At 52.2% G+C, this 22500-nt stretch overlaps 1 protein-coding gene and 1 long non-coding RNA gene across 15 annotated transcripts in view; one reads left to right on the top strand and one right to left on the bottom strand.

The window, feature by feature from the left end:
- The window catches only part of LOC135363387 (uncharacterized), a 101496-nt gene that overhangs the window by 27955 nt on the left and 51041 nt on the right, over positions 1–22500 (top strand). For 9 of the 14 annotated variants that reach the window (XR_010409063.1, XR_010409073.1, XR_010409067.1 and 6 more), the window contains exons 4-8: positions 316–909; positions 1702–5010; positions 5451–5745; positions 11246–11505; positions 14253–14370. This is a non-coding gene — a long non-coding RNA (uncharacterized LOC135363387). The remainder of the gene's footprint in view (positions 1–315; positions 910–1701; positions 5011–5450; positions 5746–11245; positions 11506–14252; positions 14371–22500) is intronic. The other 5 variants (XR_010409065.1, XR_010409075.1, XR_010409072.1 and 2 more) reach the window with 5 other exon arrangements.
- Positions 18436–22500, bottom strand: part of LOC135363388 (serine/arginine repetitive matrix protein 1-like) — a 9210-nt gene continuing 5145 nt past the window's right edge. The window contains exons 3-4 of the mRNA XM_064583943.1: positions 19526–22500; positions 18436–19217 (exon numbers count right to left, since the gene is read on the bottom strand). The exon at positions 19526–22500 is cut by the window's right edge and continues 1041 nt beyond it. Of these exons, the coding sequence (XP_064440013.1) occupies positions 22468–22500 (33 nt within the window). The 3' untranslated portion in view covers positions 18436–19217; positions 19526–22467. The remainder of the gene's footprint in view (positions 19218–19525) is intronic.

Below are 22500 nucleotides of genomic sequence, written 5' to 3'. Positions count from 1 at the left end.
TCTCTCATGGTTCGTCCGCCCCTCCGATTTCCCCCGCTTCATTCGTCCCCTCCCGCTACCTTCTTCTATTTTTTTTCTCTTCTTCACAGAGATTGCGTTATTTGTTTCAGAGGTACAGATCTGAGATTCAACAGTCTTGCACAATTCACAGCGCTTGCCAGGGCACCTACCCTCCCCAGTGTCTATCACCCAGTCACCCCACCCCCCACTCCAGCAACCCTCAGTTGGTTTCCTACGATTGATTAAGAATTCCTCCTATCCGTGAGATCATAGGATACAGGTCTCTCTGTTGGTCGCTTTGTTTTTGTTTTTTAGATTTTACTGGACAGAGACACAGCGAGAGAGGGAACGCAAGCAGAGGGAGTGGGAGAGGGAGAAGCGGGCTTCCCGCCGAGCAGGGAGCCCGATGCGGGGCTCGATTATCGGGACCCTGGCACCCTGGCACCCTGGCACCCTGGGATCATGACCTGAGCCGAAGGCAGACGCTTAATGACTGAGCCACCCAGTCGCCCCCCACTTTCCACCTTGACCGTGCCTAGTCGTCCACCCGTCTAGTCCTCTTGGCCGCGCCTGGTCTTGCCCTCGAATGTGTTCGTCTGGAGCACAGAGCTAGATCCAGAGAATGAGAGAATGAGATCGATGGACCCACGGACGGAAATCAAGTTTCTCTTTCCCTGAAATGACCTAGGACACTCCTCTTCTAGTCAGCTCCCATCCTGCTCCCCCACCCCCAACAACCTCTCATCGGACCTTCCCCTTTTGCCACCAGAAAGCTTTTCCACTCCTCCGCCTGGCCTGCGTTTGCTTGGCGTCTCTGCCAGACCCAGGCGGTGGTGGCCGACCGCAGACTCTCTTGCCCTCAAGAAATGATTCCCGCTCTCATGTGGGTGATCTTTTATCTCCACAGAGGTGATTAGTTTGGGGAACAAATAAAAGCACTCAGAATAAAAACCATGCCCAGTATCATGCACGCCCTCCTCCCCCTCCCCCCCTCCCCCTCCCCCTCCCCCCTCCCCCTTCCCCTTCCCCCCCTCCCCCCTTCCCCTCCCCCCTTGGCCCCCTTCCCCCTTCCCCCTTCCCCCTTCCCCTCCCCCCTTCCCCCTTCCCCTCCTCCCTTCCCCTCCTCCCTTCCCCTCCCCCCTTCCCCTCCTCCCTTCCCCTCCCCCCTTCCCCTCCTCCCTTCCCCTCCCCCCTTGGCCCCCTTCCCCTCCCCCTTCCCCCTTCTCCCTTCCCCTCCCCCCTTGGCCCCCTTCCCCTCCCCCTTCCCCCTTCCCCCTTCCCCCTTCCCCCTTCCCCCTTCTCCCTTCCCCTCCCCCCTTGGCCCCCTTCCCCTCCTCCCTTCCCCTCCTCCCTTCCCCTCCCCTCGTGGCCCCCTTCCCCTCCCCCCCCTTTGATGTCTACATGAACCGACAGACTGCATGCATGGCATGTATAGATGGATGGATGGATCGATGGATCGATGGATCGATGGATCGATCGATCCATGGATCGAACGGTGAAGAGAGCCAGGGTGAGGGTGAGGGTGAGGGTGAGGGTGAGGGTGAGGGTGAGGGTGAGGGTCCCGTCCGTCCCTCCCTCCTTCCCTATGTCCATCACATTGTTTCGTCACAGATTTTCGAAGTGGAGATACAATTCGCATGCCATATTTCGCATACTCTTAAAAGTGGGCCATTGGGTGGCCTTTTTTTCTTTTTTTTTAAGGTGGCTCACAAAGCTGCACAACCTTCACTGCAATTTCCAGAACATTTCCATCACCGCCAAAAGAAATAAACACCTCTACTACCCCTCCCCCCTTCCTGTCCGCGCCTCGCCCCCACCCGCCGTCACCGTCGCCCTCGCCGTCACCGTCGCCCTCGCCCTCACCCGGGCTCTCTTCACTGTTCTCCCCCAACAGGGAGTAGAAAGGGAAGTTAGAGGGAACATTCTTCCTCCCCTACACCTGCTGAACGCACATGGACACACACCGCAACCCTCCCCGCCAGGCGCGCGCACCCACCCACCCCCGCCCCGCCAAGCCCCGCCCCGCCCCGCCACGCCACGCCACGCCCCCCATCCCGGCCTTACGTGTACCTTACGTACCTCTGCACGGACTCGAGATTTGGCAATAGCCTTGATTGCCCTGCAATGTTTCCAAACCTCGGCGCTCCCCAACCTTCCCCACCCCGACCCCCGCCCCTTCGAAGAAGAACTAACCTAATTCGGGGAGCTTCCAGGTTGCTTGAACGCCTGAAATGGTGGGGACAGAGGCGTTCCTGGAGAGGGGTCACGGAACACGGAAGCTCTGCCCCCCTTCCCTTTGCCTCTGTTCCATCTGGAGTTTCCTCAGTTGTATCCTTTTAGGACACAGCGGTCATGTAAGAAATGAGAAAAAAAAGGACTGAAGGACTGAACCGGGCTAGACTGGTTTAAAATTCTTCACTAGCGTCCATGCCGAATACATTTCGACGACAGGGGCCTTCGCACGGCTTTTGGTGCACAGAAGACCGATGCACCGAAGCCTGCCGATCTCGGGACGTGTCCACGAGGGGAAAGAGTGTCAGCCTATCGGAAAAGAGAGTCGGTTAACGTAGATTGCAAAGGCATTCGTTCATCCCGAGAGACTTCCTCTCCATGATGGCGGGTGGCGCGAGATGGAAGAGTTGGCTTCCATGAAAAAGGGGCCCTTTCTTGAAGACCCTGCCCAGCTATCGGGGTTTTGTTGGTTTGTGTTTTGTCATCTGTGATAGGAAGGCATCTTCTTAGCCATCGGGAGGGAAACCTCAACAAATTCAGCCATTCAGATCACAAGGGATTTCTTGGGTTTGGTGGATCTGAGATCTGGTCTGCCTCCGACTGCTCCCCGAGATTGCCTTTATGCCGAGAATGGGATTCCTCATCAGACACACAGAAGTCCGGCTCCTTGCCACGGAGCTGGCTGCTCTATGGATGCCTTTAAAAAGGAAGCCTGCCTTTAATTCGGACGTCGGAACGTGATCGGTCGCTTTTTCATGGGGGGTTGGCCAATTAAATTTCCCCCGCCTTGGGCGCCTGGGTGGCTCAGTTGGTTAAGCGGCTGCCTTCGGCTCCGGTCATGATCCTGGAGTCCCTGGATCGAGTCCCGCATCGGGCTCCCTGCTCAGCAGGGAGTCTGCTTCTCCCTCTGACCCTCCCCCCTCTCATGTGCTCTCTCTCATTCATTCTCTCTCTCTCTCTCTCTCTCTCTCTCTCTGTCTCAAATAAATAAACAAACAAACAAACAAACAAATAAATAAATAAATAAAATCTTAAAAAAAAAAAATTCCCCCCGCCTTACAAAGCAGAGACTGGTGAAGGGTCCTCCAAGTGCCCTCTGGAAATCAAGAGCTTCTGTATCAAGAGGCTGGAAAACGCATCTTCCCCTTCTTCCTGGTGAATCCAATTCTAGGGGTTGATTCAAAGGAAATCATGTTTTAGATGCTAAAACGTAAAGCTTACTTTTGCAAAAATGTGCATCGCGGCATAGGGTTTAGGAATCCCTTGTGGCAGACCGACAACCGTGTGTCCCTCACGTCCCGGCACGTGTGCACCCTCACGTCCTATGACTTCGATGCTCCTGCTATCCAGAGGTAGGCTTGATTGCTCTGTCCCTTGATTTTGGACCGGGTCTTGGGACTTGTCTTGACCCAAAGAATAGAGCAGAAGTGACACTTGGCTGGTTTCACAGCCTACACCTGAAGAGGTGGTCTGCCGGCGTTCTCGACCTTCTTGGCATGCCGTCCTGAGACCTCCACGTAAGAAAGCCAGTCTAGCTGACTGGAGCATGAGAGGCATTGACAACAGAGGCAGCCCGGTGCTCGGCGGCACCGACTGCCAGACGTGTGAAAGTTGACCCTCTGGCCGAAAGCCACTGCTTGAGTGAGCCCGGCGTAAACCCGCAGAACCCAAGGGGCCACCCAGGGCAAGCACCAGGAAGTTATCGATAAAGAAATGCTGTTTCGAGCCATTGCGGTGTTAGGATGATGCACCCTGAGGATCAGCTAGCTGCGCAGCAGCGATAGATACCGTGCACACAGATACACACCACACAACACACCACACCACACCCCCCCCACACACACACGTGTGCAGAAAACCAAACCAACGAAACAAACCAAAACTCTGTAGAACCCTGCACCAAATGTTGAGGAAACAACGGCCCACCCTCACAAGAAACACCTGCACGCTACATGTACAATGCATAGGGAGCCTATACTTGCAAGTGCTTACTTGCATGGGAAACATTTCACGATAACATGAGTCTCAGATGGCCCAAGCGGGGTTCTTTTGACATGTCTGAATTGTGTACACAATTAGAGAAAGCCTGCTAGGAGACTGGGTGATCAGAAACTAGGAAGCTCTTTGGTTCCCTCAGTGAAGCCCCGACTTTTGGGGAGGAACCAACACTCAGGGAGATGCTCTGGTCTTCATTTGGTTGGTTGGTTGGTTGGTTGGTTGGTTGGTTGGTTGCTGCAGCTTTTGCTATCTTTGCATAAAACCGACCCTGTTTCCATTGGGAATGGAAAACAACTGACGGGTGGGATCTGTACACGGTAATGCTGCTTCGCAGTTGCATTTGTTTTACTAAAAGAGGGAGATTTGAACATTGGGTCTTTCGTGTCCTCTCCATTCATGTCCTCTCCACAAATAAGACTGAAACAAAGGCTAAAATTTGTTTGCATCTTGTTTGTGTCTATGTGTCCGTATGTGTTATACATGTGAGGTATTTCCTCCACCTCCGGGTGCTATTGCTAACATCCATTTGTAAAGGAGCTCTATTTAATGAGTTCTATTTTTATTTTATTTTATTTTATTTTATTTATTTTATTCTTTAAAGATTTTATTTATTTATTTGACAGAGAGAGACACAGCGAGAGAGGGAACACAAGCAGGCGGAGTGGGAGAGGGAGAAGCAGGCTTCCCGCCGAGCAGGGAGCCCGATGCAGGGGCTTGATCCCAGGACCCTCGGATCATGACCTGAGCTAAAGGCAGACGCTTAACCACTGAGCCATCCAGGTGCCCCGAGTTTTATTTTTATTAAAGATTCTATTTATGTCTTTGAAAGAAAGCGAGTGAGAGAGCACACGAGCTGGGGGTGGGGGGGCATTGGGAGAGGGAGAAGCAGACTCCCCGCGGAGCAGGGAGCCGGATGTGGGGCTCCATCCCAGGACCCCAGGATCATGATGTGAACGCAAGGCAGACACTTAACTGCCTGAGCCACACAGGTGCCCCTACTTAAAGAGTTTAGAGGCAGGTGCTCGTAAAAATCGGGCATGGTAAAACTCAGATAAGAATAAACCCAGTTTTTCAAGCTCACATGATCTGGGATGAAATTCCCTACATTCAGACTCTTATGTCACTCCACAATAAAGATGCCTCAAGGTAAGGGACCCAAGGGACGGCCCAGAGATAGACAAAAATTTAACACACCTGACCTTACCCCCACTTCCCAACAGTCAAAATAATGAAGAAGAGGAGGAAGACAGGCCGATGCTAGAAATCTGAAATCCACTCCTCCTCCTCCCCAAGTACAGGCACCAGAACCGATGCCCAACCCACTGGCTTCCGGAGGGCTGAAAAGCCACCACAGACAAAGCCTATTAAGCAGAAGGAGATGAAGAAAGGGGCGGAGGCGGAGGCGGAGGCGGAGGCGGAGGCGGAGGCGGAGGCGGAGGCGGAGGCGGAGGCGGAGGCGGAGGCGGAGGCGGAGGCGGAGGCGGAGGCGGAGGCGGAGAAGAAAAAAAAGAAAAGGTTCGTCCAAAACTGTAAATGTATATGTGCCCTGGGCCTTACCAATGGCTCCCTTGCCGCCTCCCCTGCCCCGTTTCTGCACCACTGGTGTGTGTGCCTGGAGTGCTCTACTCCCCTGCCGCCGTCTCAGCCGCCCTTCCCTACCCCCGCCCCCCCGCCCCCCCCCCCCCGGGTGCCATGGGCTCCCCTTTCTCCTCCTCCTCCTCCTCCTCCTCCCCACCCCCTTATCAAGGAGCAAAAGCCCTTGCCCTTGGGCCCAAGCCCTTGGGCCACCTCCTTATGAGGTTTAAATTGGAGCACCTCCCAAACTAGCAGGAAGGGGCCCGAGGGCTCCGCTGATCTTAGACCGCCCGCTTCAGACTTTCCCCAAGGAGTCTGATGGGGGAAAACAATCGATTGACTTTTTAGTGGACGCAGGTGCAACTTCTTTGGCGTTAAAGCCAATTCAAGGTTGTTGGTTTATTTTAAAAAGACGTGGTTTTGGAGCTATCAATGTCACACATAATACAAATAATCAACTTTGCGTTTCTTTCTTTCTTTCTTTCTTTCTTTCTTTCTTTCTTTCTTTCTTTCTTTCCCTTTTTCTTTCTTTCTTTCTTTCTTTCTTTCTTTCTTTCTTTCTTTCTTTCTTTCCTTTTCTTTCTTTTCTTTGTCATAAAAGCACTTGGATTCGGTTCTCCCTGCGTTACAAGCCGTTGGGTGGGCAGTGGAATGTGCCACGCTCCCGTCACAACAGTGAGCCTGTATTTGTGGTTATCAAAATATACCTCTCCATCACCTTTATAAAAACCAACCAACCAACCAACCACGTTTGGGTGCCTGGGTGGCTCAGTCGTTCAGCGTCTGCCTTCGGCTCAGGTCATGATCCCAGGGTCCTGGGATCGAGCCCCGCATTGGGCTCCCTGTTCATTGGGGAACCTTCTTTTCCCTCTGTCCCTTCCCCTGCTTGTGTTCCCTCTCTCGCTGTGTCTCTCTCTGTCAAATAAATAAAATTTATGAAATATATTCATACATTTGCCAATCTAAAGAATTCTGGTGTAATAGAGAGTGCGCCATTGGTTACTACTAACGTTTCACCAGAGACTGAGATTTCTAAGAATTAAAATTCTGCCACATGGAATTGGGACTGCTACAAAATGATAACAAAAACAACTCCGTGTGTGGGAAGGTAGGAGACGTGTAAAAGAGGTACAAGAAATGAGAAAACATTTTTTTTGTTGAGGGAAAAGGAAGTAATGGTGTACTGAAACGGGACTGGGTACTTAAAGAAAGAAAACTTTAAGACCGAGTCTGAATGAAAAAGGAAATTGTGGAAGGGGTTTGTGAAGGAGAATTTTTGAAAAGGAATTTTATGCATGGTCAGGACTGACTGAGCTTGGGAGAAGGCAGTTTGAAAAGCACACTGGTGGAACTGGAGGGTATTATGTTGAGCGAAATAAGTCAAACAGAGAAAGACATGTATCCTATGATCTCACGGATAGGAGGAATTCTTAATCGCAGGAAACAAGCTGAGGGTTGCTGGAGTGGGGGGTGGGGTGGGAGGGATGGGGTGACTGGCTGATAGACACTGGGGAGGGTAGGTGCTCTGGCAAGCGCTGTGAATTGTGCAAGACTGTTGAATCTCAGATCTGTACCTCTGAAACAAATAACGCAATCTATGTGAAGAAGAAAAAAAAAATAGAAGAAGGTAGCGGGAGGGGACGAATGAAGCGGGGGAAATCGGAGGGGCGGACGAACCATGAGAGACGATGGACTCTGAACAACAAACTGAGGGTTCTAGAGGGGAGGGGGGTGGGAGGATGGGTTAGCCTGGTGGTGGGTATTGAGGAGGGCCCATTCTGCATGGAGCACTGGGTGTTGTGCACAAACAATGAATCATGGAACACCACATCTAAAACTAATGATGTAATGTAGGGGATTAACATAAGAATAAAAAAAAGAAGAAGAAAAGCACACTGGTATAAGATTGAGATTTGGGTTTTCTATGTTAAAATGACAAGGTTTTCTTGGATTGTTAGTGTACTCTTTTTTTCTTTCTTAAGATTGTATTTATTTATTTGACAGAGAGAGACACAGCGAGAGAGGGAACACAAGCAGGGGGAGCGGGAGAGGGAGAAGCAGGCTCCCGGCCAAGCAGAGAGCCCGATGTGGGGCTCGATCCCAAGACCCTGGGATCATGACCTGAGCCGAAGGCCGACAGACGCTTGACGACTGAGCCACCCAGGCGCTCCTCCGAGATTTTATTTTTTAAATAATCTCTACACTGAACGTGGGGCTCGAACTCACAACCCTGAGATCAAGAGTCGTGCTCTCTACCGACTGAGCCAGCCAGGTGCCCCTGGACTGTCATCTCGAAGAGACACATGCGTAGACTCAGATATGGTGAGACTGCTTTAAGAAAGTCAGATTGACTTTATGGAGCCAGTAAAGCCCCTTAGAAATGTTGGCCTGATAACCTTGCTTAGAGAGGTCCCCTCAACCTTACCAGGTGAGTGAAGAGTACCACCTCCTGGCAGATGCAGGAACTTCAGGAAATTTGGAGGCCCTCAAAGAAGAGAGGAATTCACCCAAATCTACAAGTCTTTTTTTTTTTTGTAATTTTTTTTATTCTTATGTTAATCCCCGTACATCACATCATTAGTTTTAGATGTAGTGTTCCATGATTCATTGTTTGTGCACAACACCCAGTGCTCCATGCAGAATGCGCCCTCCTCAATACCCACCACCAGGCTAACCCATCCTCCCACCCCCCTCCCCTCTAGAACCCTCAGTTTGTTTTTCAGAGTCCATCGTCTCTCCTGGTTCGTCTACCCCTCCGCAAATCTACAAGTCTTGCAGGCGAATCTGATGGCCAATATTTGGCTTGGTTCTCGGCTTTAAAAAGGCAGTTAAAGGATCAATCTAAAATTCCTTGTAAAAAGCTCCATCAAAGCAGATTTAAAAGAAGGAAAGGAAAAAGAAAAGAGAAGAAAGACCCCATATATGGTCAATTGCTATTCTTGCTGTCCCTACGTAGATGATTGGGCCAAGTTTGTTAAAACTGGACTTGTTTTACAAACAAATTAATCTTCTTTTGGCTATCTTTGACAGGAATGAAGGTGACTTTAGAGAGAAAGATTACATTTCAATAACACACTTTTGTGAGTGTTAGATTAATTATCTTTGAACGTTTATTGTTTGCCTATAAAACTGGACTGGATCCTGGATCCTTCTGGTTTCCTTGAGTATCTGACTGTGACTCTTCAAACTAAGGTTTCCAACATTCTCCCATTCTCTCTCTTTTTTTTAATTAATTTATTTTTTTATTCTTAGGTTAATCCCCATACATTACATCATTAGTTTTAGATGAAGTATTCCATGATTCATTGTTTGTGCATAACACCCAGTGCTCCATGCAGAATGGGCCCTCCTCAATACCCACCACCAGGCTAACCCATCCTCCCACCCCCCTCCCCTCTAGAACCCTCAGTTTGTTGTTCAGAGTCCATCGTCTCTCATGGTTCGTCCGCCCCTCCGATTTCCCCCCGCTTCATTCGTCCCCTCCCGCTACCTCCTCCTCCTCCTCCTCCTTCTTCCTCCTCCTCCTCCTCTTCTTCTTCTTCTTCTTCTTTTCTCCTTCTTCTTCTTCTTCTTCTTCTTCTTCTTCTTCTTCTTCTTCTTCTTCTTCTTCTTCTTCTTCTTCTTCTTCTTCTTCTCCTTCTCTCCTTCTCCTTCTTCTTCTTCTTCTTCTTCTTCTTCTTCTTCTTCTTCTTCTTCTTCTTCTTCTTCTTCTCCTTCTTCTTCTTCTTCTTCTTCTTCTTCTTCTTCTTCTTCTTCTTCTTCTTCTCTCCTTCTTCTTCTTCTTCTCTCCTTCTTCTTCTTCTTCTTCTTCTTCTTTTCTTCTTCTTCTTCTTCTCTCCTTCTTCTTCTTCTTCTTCTTCTTCTTCTTTTCTTCTTCTTCTTTTCTTCTCCTTCTTCTTTTCTTCTTCTTTTCGTCTTCTTCTTTTCTTCTCCTTCTTCTTTTCTCCTCCTCCTTTTCTCCTCCTCCTCCTCCTCCTCCTCCTCCTTCTTCTTCTTCTTCTTTTTTTCCCCTTAACATATATTGCATTATTTGTTTCAGAACATTCTCCCATTCTCTTATCTTACAATCATTAAGAACTAAAACTGTCCTTTTTCCTGAAGTCTGGCAAATGAAAGCTGGACAACTTGAAATAAATTTCAGGGAAATGACCACAATAACTCATATATAGACAATCTTTGTGCCTGTTGCTCTATGAGTCACTCAAAATGAGACATTTGAACTATACGCCAGAAAAATTAGTCAGATTGCCCCTGCCCACTCCCACTCTATTGGAGGATGCTTCAAGCCTGACATCTAGAGACCTTCTCACTGGCAGCCCTCTGGACTTAGACACCAGGTGTATCCCTTGTTCCAACCATTAACCATGTTTTCCTTTTGTTTCCATAGAAATGCCTCTTATTAACTACAAGATCACTTGCTGAATGAGGCAGAGTCTATGATCCTTAATTCCACCTTGCTGCACCTGTATTAACTCCTCTTTGGAAAATAAGAACCCATATAAATAGGGGCACCTGGCTGGCTCAGCTGGTAGAACATACGACTCTAGATCTCGGGGTTGTGAGTTCGAGCCCCACATTGAGTGTAGAGATTACTTAATAGAAATCTTTAAAGAAAAAAAAAAATAAAAAAGAACCCATGTAAATAAAATCAAACACTAAGCTACTTGGCTACCAGAAGCCCTTCACCACCACAACCTACCGCCCCCCCCCCAGGGGAGGGGCTCAGACTAATTTACTGATCTGTATTCTTGGATACCCACCGATATCAGATCAATTTGAGAGAGAATGAGAGAATTGGGTTTGACTCTACTGTTACTATTCCTTAGACTACACTTGGGGATAAAATCAATGGTGTCATGTAGTCCCAAACCATGTAGAAAAATAACCAAGTTCTCAGATAAGGAACTATCTCTGAGACCCCCTCCATTAGCACAAGGGACCAAAAATTGCGACCTGCAGTGTCTCAGATCCTTCCATTCCAAAGCCTCTACTGCACCCTAATTCAGCTTGAAGCAGTTAAATAAAGAAGGCAGACCTCTGCCCATGTGTCATAGAAATGGAATGCAGGATGGACAAGGGGAAATTTTAACAGGGAAAAATGTAGCATGTCTGACTCCCTGTTATTTTTATTCCCTTTTAACCTGTAGGTTAAAAACTTCTGTTTAGCCCTGAACATAGCCATGTTACAGCTAAGATTTACAGAAACTGTCGTTTACCCAAAACCTACCTCCCCTGAGGAGATGAAAGAATAGCCACAGCCATCATCATCCCAATTCCCTAAGACTGAGGAATGATCCTCACTTGGTGGGGGTGGGGGTGGGGGTGGGGGTGGGGATTGAAACCGTGCCCCATAAGGTTAATGAGGTTGATGCTAGCAGAAAGCTTAAAGCTGGTTTTTCAGGGAACTGTTTCCCCCTAGTCAGCTATTGTGTCTTTTCAGGCCCTGCTACCAAATACTGGCTGTCTCTGCAGAAGTCTGGACTCAAGGTCAACTGATAATGGCTGCAGCCTATGAAGAAGCGAGGTCCTGATTCCTTACCTGAGAAAAGGAGCCTAAGACCCCATCCAGGTTGTACCAGCTCTCAGAGCATGCCCACAGCCTCTTCTCCTTGTCCTCAGATAACCTCCTGACATCAGGGACTCAGTTTTGCCTCATTCAGATGTCAGGTCTCCACCCCGAAGTAAACATGGGAATCTATGGTACATATGTTTCCTGAATATACGTGCTCCAACTTTCGCCATGAATAATCATAAATGTCCCTGCCCTTTTCCTTTTTGAAGTTTGATTGTTTGTTTTTATTTATTTATTTCAGAGAGAGAGACACACAGAGAGAGACAGAGACAGAGAGAGAAACACACAGAGAGAGAGAGAGACAGAGAGACAGAGAGACAGAGAGACAGAGAGACAGAGAGCTTGCACGCATGGGTGGGTGGAGGGGCAGAGGGAGAGGGAGAAGACTCCCCATTGAGCAGGGAGCCCCAGAGGGGTGGGGCTCGATCCCAGCACCCTGAGATTATGACCTGAGCTGAAGGCAGATGCTCAACCGGCAGCCACCCAGGCGCCCCTCCATTCCATTTTTTTTTTTTAAAGAGATAAACATTACATACTTTATTTTTAAAAATTCATTCATTCATTCATTCATTCATTCATTCATTCATTCATTCATTTTTCATCATCTGTAGTCCCAGTGTAGGGCTTGAACTCAGGACCCTGACTGAGATCAAGAGTCATGTGCTGTTCTGACTGAGCCACCCAGGTGCTCCTTCTGTTCCATATTTTAAACAACCCTGGGATCATGGCTCAGAGTCACAGTTGGCCCAATGAGACTCACACTCACCCCTCTGTGCAGAGGTGCCATCTGTGGGGCTGGTTCCTGTTTGTCCATCTTCCTTCCTCCTCTTACTGGACAGGAAGGTGGTGTGCGAAAACAGCCAGTGACTACGTGGAATGAGACCGAGGATTTCCCTTGGGAAGCAGGTGGGAGAGGGAGGACAGGTCGATGGATAATCAATAAACTGTTTTTTTTTTTTTTTTTTAAGATTGTATTTATTTATTTATTTGACAGAGAGAGACACAGCGAGAGAGGGAACACAAGCAGGGGGAGTGGGAGAGGGAGAAGCGGGCTTCCCGCGGAGCAGGGAGCCCGATGCGGAGCTCGATCCCAGGACCCTGGGATCATGACCTGAGCCGAAGGCACATGCTTAATGACTGAGCCACCCAGGTGCCCCAACAATCAATAAACTGTTAATGTTGATTTAGAGGAGTGTGCTTGCTGGGCCCATAACTCGGTGGATGAGTTAGAACGGTCCCTGTCAGGCCTCCCTTAGCCCTTAGCCCTTAGCCCTTATCACTCCATGCTTGTGTTTGGCCTCTGACCGCTAAGATACCACCATCATGTGTTCAAGGTCCTCCTCAGACTCAGCCAGCCACACCATGCCACACCCTCCTACCTGCACACCCATCCCTGGAAGGCAGTATAGTAAGACATCATCCCCCACATTCATGATTCCCAAAGGGTTTACTGGAGTTTCGTGGGTTAGGAAAAGGAGGGGACTCTTTTTGCCCCCAGATGAGGTGAGCTCTTCAGACACCCTCTTTCCCCTTCCCCTCCTCCCTCCCTCCCTTCCCTCCCTCCCTCCCTCCCTCCCTCCCTCCCTCCCTCCCTCCCTTCCGTCCCTCCCTCCCTCCCTCCCTCATCTCTCTCCGAAGTTTGCAAGCTGCAGCCTAAGGGTTAGGGGGAGTTGAGGAAAGCCATTGAATGGAGGGAAGCTCCAGGCTCTGACTTTAACAGAAAGCTTTCTGCATTTGAATGAAGCGATTGAATGAGGCCCATTAGAATGGATCACCCTGAACGTCCCATCAGCCGCCCCAGCCCCAGCCCCAGCCCCCCCATCCCCCCCCAACTGAAGTCCTCTGGTCGAATTGGAACAGTAGGCTGGGGGGGGGGGGGGGGGCTGTCCATCCTAAGTTGGTAACTAGGCCCCTGGTCCATAGGGAAAAAATCACGCACGGGTACAGATGAGTTGGTAGCTCAGGCAAAGTGGTCGAAGTGTTGGCAAGGTTTCCGTGGATGAGGGGAGATTTGTTCTGGGACCACCCTCCCATATACATCTCTGGCTGAGAAGAGGACAGGGGAGCCCTGTGGGGGTGGGGGTGGGGGTGGGGGTGGGGGGGCGGGACCCAGATCTGGAGCTCGGAGTGGACTATAGCCGCTGCCTGCCCGGGTGTGTGTGCCTGGGGGGCGGGGGGGGGGGCGCTGAGGGATAAGGGCTGAGGGTGGTGGGGTCTGCTCACGCTGACTCCTGCAACTCAATTCATCCTGGGAACCTTCTGTTGTTTCTGCTGAGGTGCCAGGTGCTGTGATGACCAAAGCTAAACTCCTCTCTTTGCCTAGTTCTTAAAAGGCCTGATCCTCCTGTTATCTTGTTAAATGGACCGACCCCTGCACCCTCCCATCCTGCCAGACCCCTTGTGCAAATACTTCCACTTGAAGAGTTCTTTCTCTGAATCTAGAAAATAAACAGACAACACCCACCAGCCACACCGACCCCATTGCCACAAATACCTAGCAAAGACAAATCTAGCTGGTCTCCTTCTGCCTCAAGGCACTTTAGAGAGTCACTCTCTCAGACACACCTTAGGCTCAATTACAGGCTGCTGTCTCCCTTTCTCTGGCACAATTCCATCCCTGGAGGAGCCCCATATCGCATCTGCAGCCGTGAGCTGGAGACAGTATGCTCAAGTGACCGGGTGGTAGCACCGTAACTTTGAAATGACCTATACCCCAAGTCATCCATGAACATGGTCCCTGGAAATCTTTGACATTCACGTGCCTCTGATGAAATCCTTGCTTTGGAAACTCCAGCACCCATAGCCAATCTTGTCCATGTTCTGCTAACCTTTGCTCGCCCTCTGTTCGCCTGATATCTTGCCTGATTGTTTACAGAGAAATTAGATCCCATCCAGCAAGAGCTGAATCCGAGTCCTCTGCTCACCCCACGACGGAAAAGAATATGCACAGGCCTGCATCCCTCTTCTCCTTCTCCACCATGTCGGAAGAAAAGGTGGCCCTCCCTCCTCCCATCAGAACCCAAACCCGAGATAAGACTTAGATATAAAGGAAACCAGCATACTGTTTTGAACTCTATATACACTTGTAAAAAACGAGCAGCGGCAAGGAAACACACAAACCACCACCCCCCCCCACACACACACAGGTGCAAGGAGGGTGCGCTGACTCGCTGAATCTCCCCCTTTTCTCCCGAGAGGCATCCCCCCCATCCCCCGCCCCCCCCCGAAGATGTCCTCCCTATGCCGGAAGGGGAGTGAGTGACGTTCTTTTCTTCCTTTTTTTTTTTTTTTAAATTATTCTTTTTAAAAGACTTTTATTTATTTGAGAGGAGGGGTGGGGGGGAGGGAGGGGGGAGGGAGGGAGAGAGAGAGAGAGAGAGAGAGATTGAGAGAGAGAGAAGCAGAGTCTCCGCCGAGCAGGGAGCCCGATGTGGGGCTGGATCCCCGGACCCTGAGCTCAGGGCCTGAGCCGAAGGCAGGCGGACGGTTCACGGATTGAGCCAGCCAGGCGCCCCAGCTTTCTTGTTTCTTTGTCTGCCTGCTTGCCTGCGTGTTGGGTCTGTGGATGTCTGATGCCTGCCCTCTGATTTCGTGGGGAGGTGGGCCGTCTTTTTCCTCCTTCCAATGGCCTTTGCGCATTTGTCAAACTTCTGTCGGGCTTGGGCCTATCTGTTTGGGTATCTGTGGCGTTCCATCCACCGACCTGTCTCTTTTGTCTGCCAACATCACAGGGTCTCTATCGCCTCTATACATAAGCATGAAACGGGCCCGGAGAGGACGACTTTGTTTCCTGAGTTTTGTTTTGTTTTCTTCGAAATCACCATAGCGATTCTAATTCCTTTTGCCTGTCTGCTTGTGTATGTAATCTGTACACCCATCCAGTGCGGTGCTGGAACTCACGACGCCCGCCGATCAAGAGTCGCGGTCGCGTGGGCCTCCTCCGACCGAGCCAGCCAGGTGCCCTGAAATACGTGTACTTGAAAAACCAATGTGAAGCCTGCACCCGTGAACTTTTTTTTTTAAAGATTTTATTTATTTATTTGAGACAGAGAGAATGAGAGAGACAGAGAGCACATGAGAGGGGGGAAGGGTCAGAGGGAGAAGCAGACTCCCTGCCGAGCAGGGAGCCCGATGCGGGACTCGATCCCGGGACTCCGGGATCATGACCTGAGCCGAAGGCAGTCGCTTAACCAACTGAGCCACCCAGGCGCCCTTTTTTTTCTTTTCTTTTCTTTTTTTTTTTTAATAGATGCACCCGTGAAGTGTTTACTGCGAAACCTTCTTTTGATCGTCGCACTCTTGAGTGGAGGCCGTACCAGTAAAGAACGTAGTTTAGCCAACTCAGGAAGAGATCAGCTTTAAAGGAAAACCTTCTTTTCGAGTTTGTGATGTCTGGTCCTTTCTCTCAACTCGATCGATGTCCAGCCTTCAGAGCCACATTATTTGCTTGGTCTCTCTCTCTCTCTCTCTCTCTCTCTCTCTCTCTCTCTCTCGTCTGTGTTTCCTCGTGTACTTTCCTGATGCTCAGGATTTATGGTTTAGAGAGAACAGTTTTCAGCCTGGTGTGTGTGTGTGTGGGGGGGGATGTTGTGAAGTGGGATCAGGGATTCACGCGGGTAAGGAGGAGGCAAGGAGAAAGGCTTGGTTGGGAAGGAAACCATTAAAGGTCCATGTTGAAATGGTGAAGTTTATTTTATTTATTTATTTATTTATTTATTTATTTATTTATTTATTTATTTATTTATTTATTTACTTTTTAAAGATTTTATTTATTTATTTGACAGAGAGAGACAGCGAGAGAGAGAACACAGGCAGGGGGAGTGGGAGAGGGAGAAGCAGGCCTCCCGCGGAGCAGGGAGCCCGATGTGGGGCTCGATCCCAGGGCCCTGGGCTCGTCACCTGAGCCGAAGGCGGACGCTTAACGACTGAGCCACCCCCCAGGTGCCCCGAAATGGTGAAGTTCAATGTAGTAAGAGTTACCTTTAATCAAAGGAATTCTTTTTTTTTTCTTTTATTTTATTCTTATGTTAATCCCCATACATTACATCATTAGTTTTAGATGAAGTGTTCCATGATTCATTGTTTGTGCACAACACCCACTGCTCCATGCAGAATGGGCCCTCCTCAATACCCACCACCAGGCTAACCCATCCTCCCACCCCCCTCCCCTCTAGAACCCTCAGTTTGTTGTTCAGAGTCCATCGTCTCTCATGGTTCGTCTACCCCTCTGATTTCCCCCCGCTTCATTCTTCCCCTCCTGCTACCTCCTCCTCCTCCTCCTCCTCCTCCTCCTCCTCCTTCTTCTTCTTCTTCTTTTTTTTTTCTTAACATAGATTGCATTATTATTTGTTTCAGAGGTACAGATCTGAGATTCAACAGTCTTGCACAATTCACAGCGCTTACCAGAGCACACACCCTCCCCAGTGTCCATCACCCAGTCACCCCATCCCTCCCACCCCACCCCCCACTCCAACAACACTCAGTTTGTTTCCTGCGATTAAGATAATCAAAGGAATTCTTGCTGGAGGTTGCTTCTCCCCTCTCCTCCCTGGATAGGGGAGTGAAGTTTTTTCGAGGTCCCTAGTGGACACAGAAAGCGTTCAAGTGCCCCTAGCACCTATGGATGGGGCTCTGTTGCCCTCTAGTGTCCTATCCTCTGCTACTGCTGCTCGTGGTTTCCTCTGACGTCGTATTCGTCACAGGTGTGTATCTTTGATGGTTAATGCTGCTCGGTGTCGGTTGTTTGCGTGTTTGTTTTTGAAAGCTTTTTGAGTGATCATCCAGCATGGTGCTGGAACTCACGACCCCTGCAGATCAAGAGTCGCAGTCGCGTGGGCCTCCTCCGACCGGAGCCAGTCAGGTGCCCTGAAATGCGCTTAGTTGAAACAGGAAGAAAGAAAAAACAAAAAACAAAACCCAAACCATTTTTTTTTTCCCCCTTTACGAGCCAGAGGAAGTTCTACGCCTTGTTTTTGTTTTACCCTTAATAGCATGGAACAGTTCTCCTCCTCCTCCTCCTCCTCCTCCTCCTCCTCCTTCTTCTTCTTCTCCATCATCATCATCATCATCATCAATATTTAACTCTTCTAGAGCACCTCCCCCGCCCACCCCGTACTAGTGTTGGACGGCACGGATGTCCCGGAACTGGATTTCTTTAAAGATATATATTTTTACGATTTTATTGATTTATTTGACAGAGGGAGACACAGCGAGAGAGGGAACACAAGCAGGGGGAGTGGGAGAGGGAGAAGCAGGCTTCCTGCCGAGCAGGGAGCCCGATGCGGGACTCGATCCCGGGACTCCGGGATCATGACCTGAGCCGAAGGCAGTCGCTTAACCAACTGAGCCACCCAGGCGCCCTCTTTTTTTTTTTTTCTTAACATAGATTGCATTATTTGTTTCAGAGGTACAGATCTGAGATTCAACAGTCTTGCACAATTCACAGCGCTTGCCAGAGCACCTACCCTCCCCAGTGTCTATCACCCAGTCACCCCATCCCTCCCACCCCACCCCCCACTCCAGCAACCCTCAGCTTGTTTCCTGCGATTAAGAATTCCTCCTATCCGTGAGATCATAGGATACATGTCTTTCTCTGTTTGACTTATTTCACTCAACATAATACCCTCCAGTTCCATCCACGTCGTTGCCAATGGCAAGATCTCATTCCTTTTGATGGTTGCATGATATTCCATTGTATGTATATATATACCACATCTTCTTTATCCATTCATCTGTCGATGGACATCTTGGCTCTTTCCACAGTTTGGCTATCGTGGATATTGCTGCTATAAACATCGGGGTGCACGTACCCCTTCGGATCCCTATTTTTGTATCTTTGGGGTAAATACCCAGTAGTGCAATTGCTGGATCATACGGCAGCTCTAGTTTCAACTTTTTGAGGAATCTCCATACAGTTTTCCAGAGTGGCTGCACCAGCTTGCATTCCCACCAACAGTGTAGGAGGGTTCCCCTTTCTCCGCATCCCCGCCAACATCTGTCATTTCCTGACTTGTTACTTTTAGCCATTCTGACTGGTGTGAGGTGGTATCTCATTGAGGTTTTTTTTTTTTTTTTTAAGATTTTATTTATTTATTTGAGAGAGAGAGAGAGACAGAAAGAGAGCATGAGAGGGGGGAGGGTCAGGAGGATCAGAGGGAGAAGCAGACTCCCCGCTGAGCAGGGAGCCCGATGCGGGACTCGATCCTGGGACTCCAGGATCATGACCCGAGCCGAAGGCGGTCGCTTAACCAACTGAGCCACCCAGGCGCCCTCATTGAGGTTTTGATTTGGATTTCCCTGATGCTGAGCGATATTGAGCACTTTTTCATGTGTCTGTTGGCCATTTGGATGTCTTCTTTGGAAAAATGTCTGTTCATGTCTTCTGCCCATTTCTTGATTGGATTCTTTGTTCTTTGGGTGTTGAGTTGGATGAGTTCTTTATAGATTTTGGATACGAGCCCTTTATCTGATATGTCATTTGCAAATATCTTCTCCCATTCTGTCGGTTGTCTTTTGGTTTTGTGGACTGTTTCCTTTGCTTTGCAAAAGCTTTTTATCTTGATGAAGTCCCAATAGTTCATTTTTGCCTTTGCTTCCCTTGCCTTTGGCGATGTTTCTAGGAAGAAGTTGCTTTGGCTGAGGTCAAAGAGGTTGCTGCCTGTGTTCTCCTTTAGGATTTGGATGGACTCCTGTCTCACATTGAGGTCTTTCAACCATTTGGAGTCTATTTTTGTGTGTGGTGTAAGGAAATGGTCCAGTTTCATTCTTCTGCATGTGGCTATCCAATTTTCCCAACACCATTTGTTGAAGAGACTGTCTTTGTTCCATTGGACATTCTTTCCTGCTTTGTCAAAGATGAGTTGACCATAGAGTTGAGGGTCCATTTCTGGGCTCTCTATTCTGCGGAACTGGATTTCTTGAGTGAAGGACTATTTTAACTCCCTTCCTCCCCATTCCGCGCCTGCCCCCGCCCCGCCCCCCGCCCCCGCACGCACCGCCCCGCCCCGCCCCCCGCCCCCGCACGCACCGCCCCGCCCCGCCCCCGCCCCCGCACGCACCGCGCGCCCCGCCCCCCGCCCCCGCACGCCCCGCCCCGCTTGTTGGCCTTGGACGTTATCGCGTACGTGCAGAGACGGATTTGATGTGCACCTTTCTGGGGGTGTGTGTCAATCCCCCCCCCCCCTTCCTGTCCTGAGCTTTCTTCGTATGCTTCAGAGAGACCTCCTCCTCCCCTTAAAATGATAGAAGAGAGAAGGTTCATCCGTGGTGGTTGTCGGAGTACTCGCTTGGTCTCGGTTTTACGGTCCTTGCCCGCCGAAATGTGTCTTAAGTCCTCCCGGAAGCCCGGGCGCCGCAGGTGTGCCGCTGTGGGAGGCCCGTGCCCCACGAGATCGGGCGGCCGGGCGGCCGGGCTGTGCGCCTTCGCGGGCCCGCGATCCGGATCTGCCTCGTTGTTGTTCGCGCCGGTTGTCGGGTGCCACCTGGCGGCCGCTTTTAGATAGCGTGTCCCCGCCGGAGTGTCAGCGATGTCGGCAAGGGATTGTATTTGGCCGCGGTTCCCGAGGCGGAGTACCGGGAGGCCGGCGACGCTAGCGAGATCGGCCCGCTGTCTCCGGGCCACCGGCGCGACCTCCGCTCGCGGGAGATTGAGCCTCCAGGTTTGTGGGCTGGTGGTGGCGCCGCCGCCTCGCTCCCGGAGAGCCACGCTAGGGTGGCCGCCTGGACGGGTCGACCAGCACCCGCCGGTGCCCCCTCCTCCGCCCGCGGGAATGGGAGAGGCTGCGTCGGGCGCCCGGACGCCATCCGGCCCGTGGCTCCGGTCGGCCGTTGGGCCTTCCGTGTCACGCTCGGGCGGTTGGGGACCGGCCTGAGCCTTGCGGGGAAGCCCATGGATGGCGCGACGGGCCCCGCCGCGGGCACGCGTGGGGTCCCGGTCATCGGACCCGATATTTTTTTTTTTTTTTAAGGTTTTTATTTATTTATTTATTTATTTGAGAGAGAGAGAATGAGAGACAGAGAGCATGAGAGGGAGGAGGGTCAGAGGGAGAAGCAGACTCCCCGCCGAGCAGGGAGCCCGATGCGGGACTCGATCCCGGGACTCCAGGATCATGACCCGAGCCGAAGGCAGTCGCTTAACCAACTGAGCCACCCAGGCGCCCCGGACCCGATATTCTTAACAAGTTTTCCGAGGCCCGCTGCGGAGGTGGGGACCCGACCGGGTCGGGCCGGGCCGGGCCGGGCCGCGAGGGCCCCAGGGGCCCGGCTGCGGTTCCCGTTGAGGTCCGGCCTTCGGGGGGACGCCTCCGCGGCATCGCCCCCTTTCCTCAGTCCCGGCCGGGAGTCGGGGACCGGCATGGGGCGGTCCTGAGGCCCGGGGAGGAGGGCGTCCGCAGGGGCCTCCACAGAACTTGGTGAGAATTTCTAAAGTCCCGATTTGGGGACGAAAGGCGGACCCGGGGGCGGGCCTATCCGGGCCGCTCCACCTCCCGCCAAGTCCCTACTCGCTGCCGGCTGCCACCACGTTCCGGGGGTCGACCAGATGGCCCGGGGGGGGGGGGGGGGGGGCGCGGGGGGGGCTCCGGGGGGAGACGGGGGCGATGGATTAGTGCTTGGGGCCCGTGGCCGGGACACGGTCCCAGGAGATCCCGGTGACCTGTGGCTAGGCCACGCCAGGCGGCGCGGCTATTTTCTCGCCCGAAATGAGCCCTTTTTGCCGCCAGGTAGGTGCTGGCACGTTATGTTTGGGCGATCCTCTCCTTAAGGGAGGTGGGCTTCTGGGCGTGTGGCGGGGCTCCGGGCTTGACAGGGATGCCAAGCCCGGCTCTGCCGTCGCTGGCCTGAGCCGTCCGCGTGGGCCTGTGCGCCGGCTCCTGTGCCTCCAGGTGGCCCAGGCCGTTGGTGCCGCCTCCGGTCTCCAGCACCCGAGGGCGGTTGTGGGCAGGTGGCGCGTGGGTCCTTTACCCTGTGTCCTCCACTCTGTGGGCACCCGGCTGTGGTCGTGACAACCTCCCGTCCCGCAAGGCTCCGTGCCGCGTGTCAGGCGTTCCTCTCTCTCGGGTTGTCCGGCTGTTCCTGCCCTGGGGTTTTCGAGGGGGTGCCGGTGAGGCCGAAAAAAAACAAAACAAAACAGGCTCCCCCTCGGGTTGCTGTCCTCACCGGCTTCTCCCCTCCTCGGGCTCCTCTCGGCGCTTGTGTTTTGCCAGATCGATGTGGTGCTCTCGCGCTCTCCCGGGCCGGGCCTAAGCCGCGCCAGACGAGGGACGGACGTTCATGGCGAATGGGACCGCTCTTCTCGTTCTGCCCGCGGGCCCCTCGCTCCTTCGCCTCCGCCCGCCGTGGCGGTGAGGTGGGGGGTGCGGGGGGGGTGTGTGCAGGCTCCGGCCCGACCCCGCCTTCCCGTGTTCTGCCTGACGGCGCTCGCGGGCCCGGGGTCCCCCGACGCAGCGGACACTCTCGCTTGCCTTCCCTGGCTTCGTGTGGTGCGCGGTCCTCCCCGCCACGGGGAGGGCCGTCCCGGCGCCGCGCTGCTCACGCGCTTGGGCGTGCTGAGCGCGTTGTGCGCGTGGCCCTCCGTGGTGCCCCTGGAGCGCTCCAGGTCGTCTCAGGTGCCTGAGGCCGAGTCGGTAGCGTCGTTTCCCGTTCCCAGCGAGCCCCCTCCGTCGGGCCACCGCTGTCGGTGGCGTGTCCGAGGAGCGGGTGGTGGAGTCGGTAAGGGAGGCCCACCCCGCCCCCCCCCGTGGGACGCGGGTGCCTCGTCATCCCCCGCCGCAAGCTGTGCTGGTGGTGTTGTGGGGACTGGACTTGGTGGGGCGTGTGTGAGCCGGTTGCGGCGGGCCGAGCCCGCGCTCTGGCGCTTGGCCAGCCGAGGGGCTGCCGCCTTTTTTGCCTGGCATGCCGTGCTTTGTCTCTGCTCGTCGTTGCCTCGCCGGAGGCGCAAAACTCCCGGTTGGTCGGGGACGCGAGCATGGCGTGCGTGGCGTGGCGAAGGGCGGTCTCCTCCCGGGGTCCCGGCCGCGAGCGCTCAGGATTGCCTTGTGGTGCCTGTTCCTTACCGCGCGAATCCACCGCCCGCCCCCCGGAGCCCTTGGCTGTCAGGCCTTCGGAACGCCGTTCCGCGGGGCCCG

Source organism: Mirounga angustirostris, unplaced genomic scaffold, assembly GCF_029215605.1.
Source record: "Mirounga angustirostris isolate CCGP_5_RB_7025 unplaced genomic scaffold, mMirAng1.0.hap1 SCAF_158, whole genome shotgun sequence".
NCBI classification, from domain to species: Eukaryota; Metazoa; Chordata; class Mammalia; order Carnivora; family Phocidae; genus Mirounga; species Mirounga angustirostris.
The sequence above is the reverse complement of the archived record's forward strand: the minus strand, read 5'-3'. Positions and strand labels throughout refer to the sequence as shown.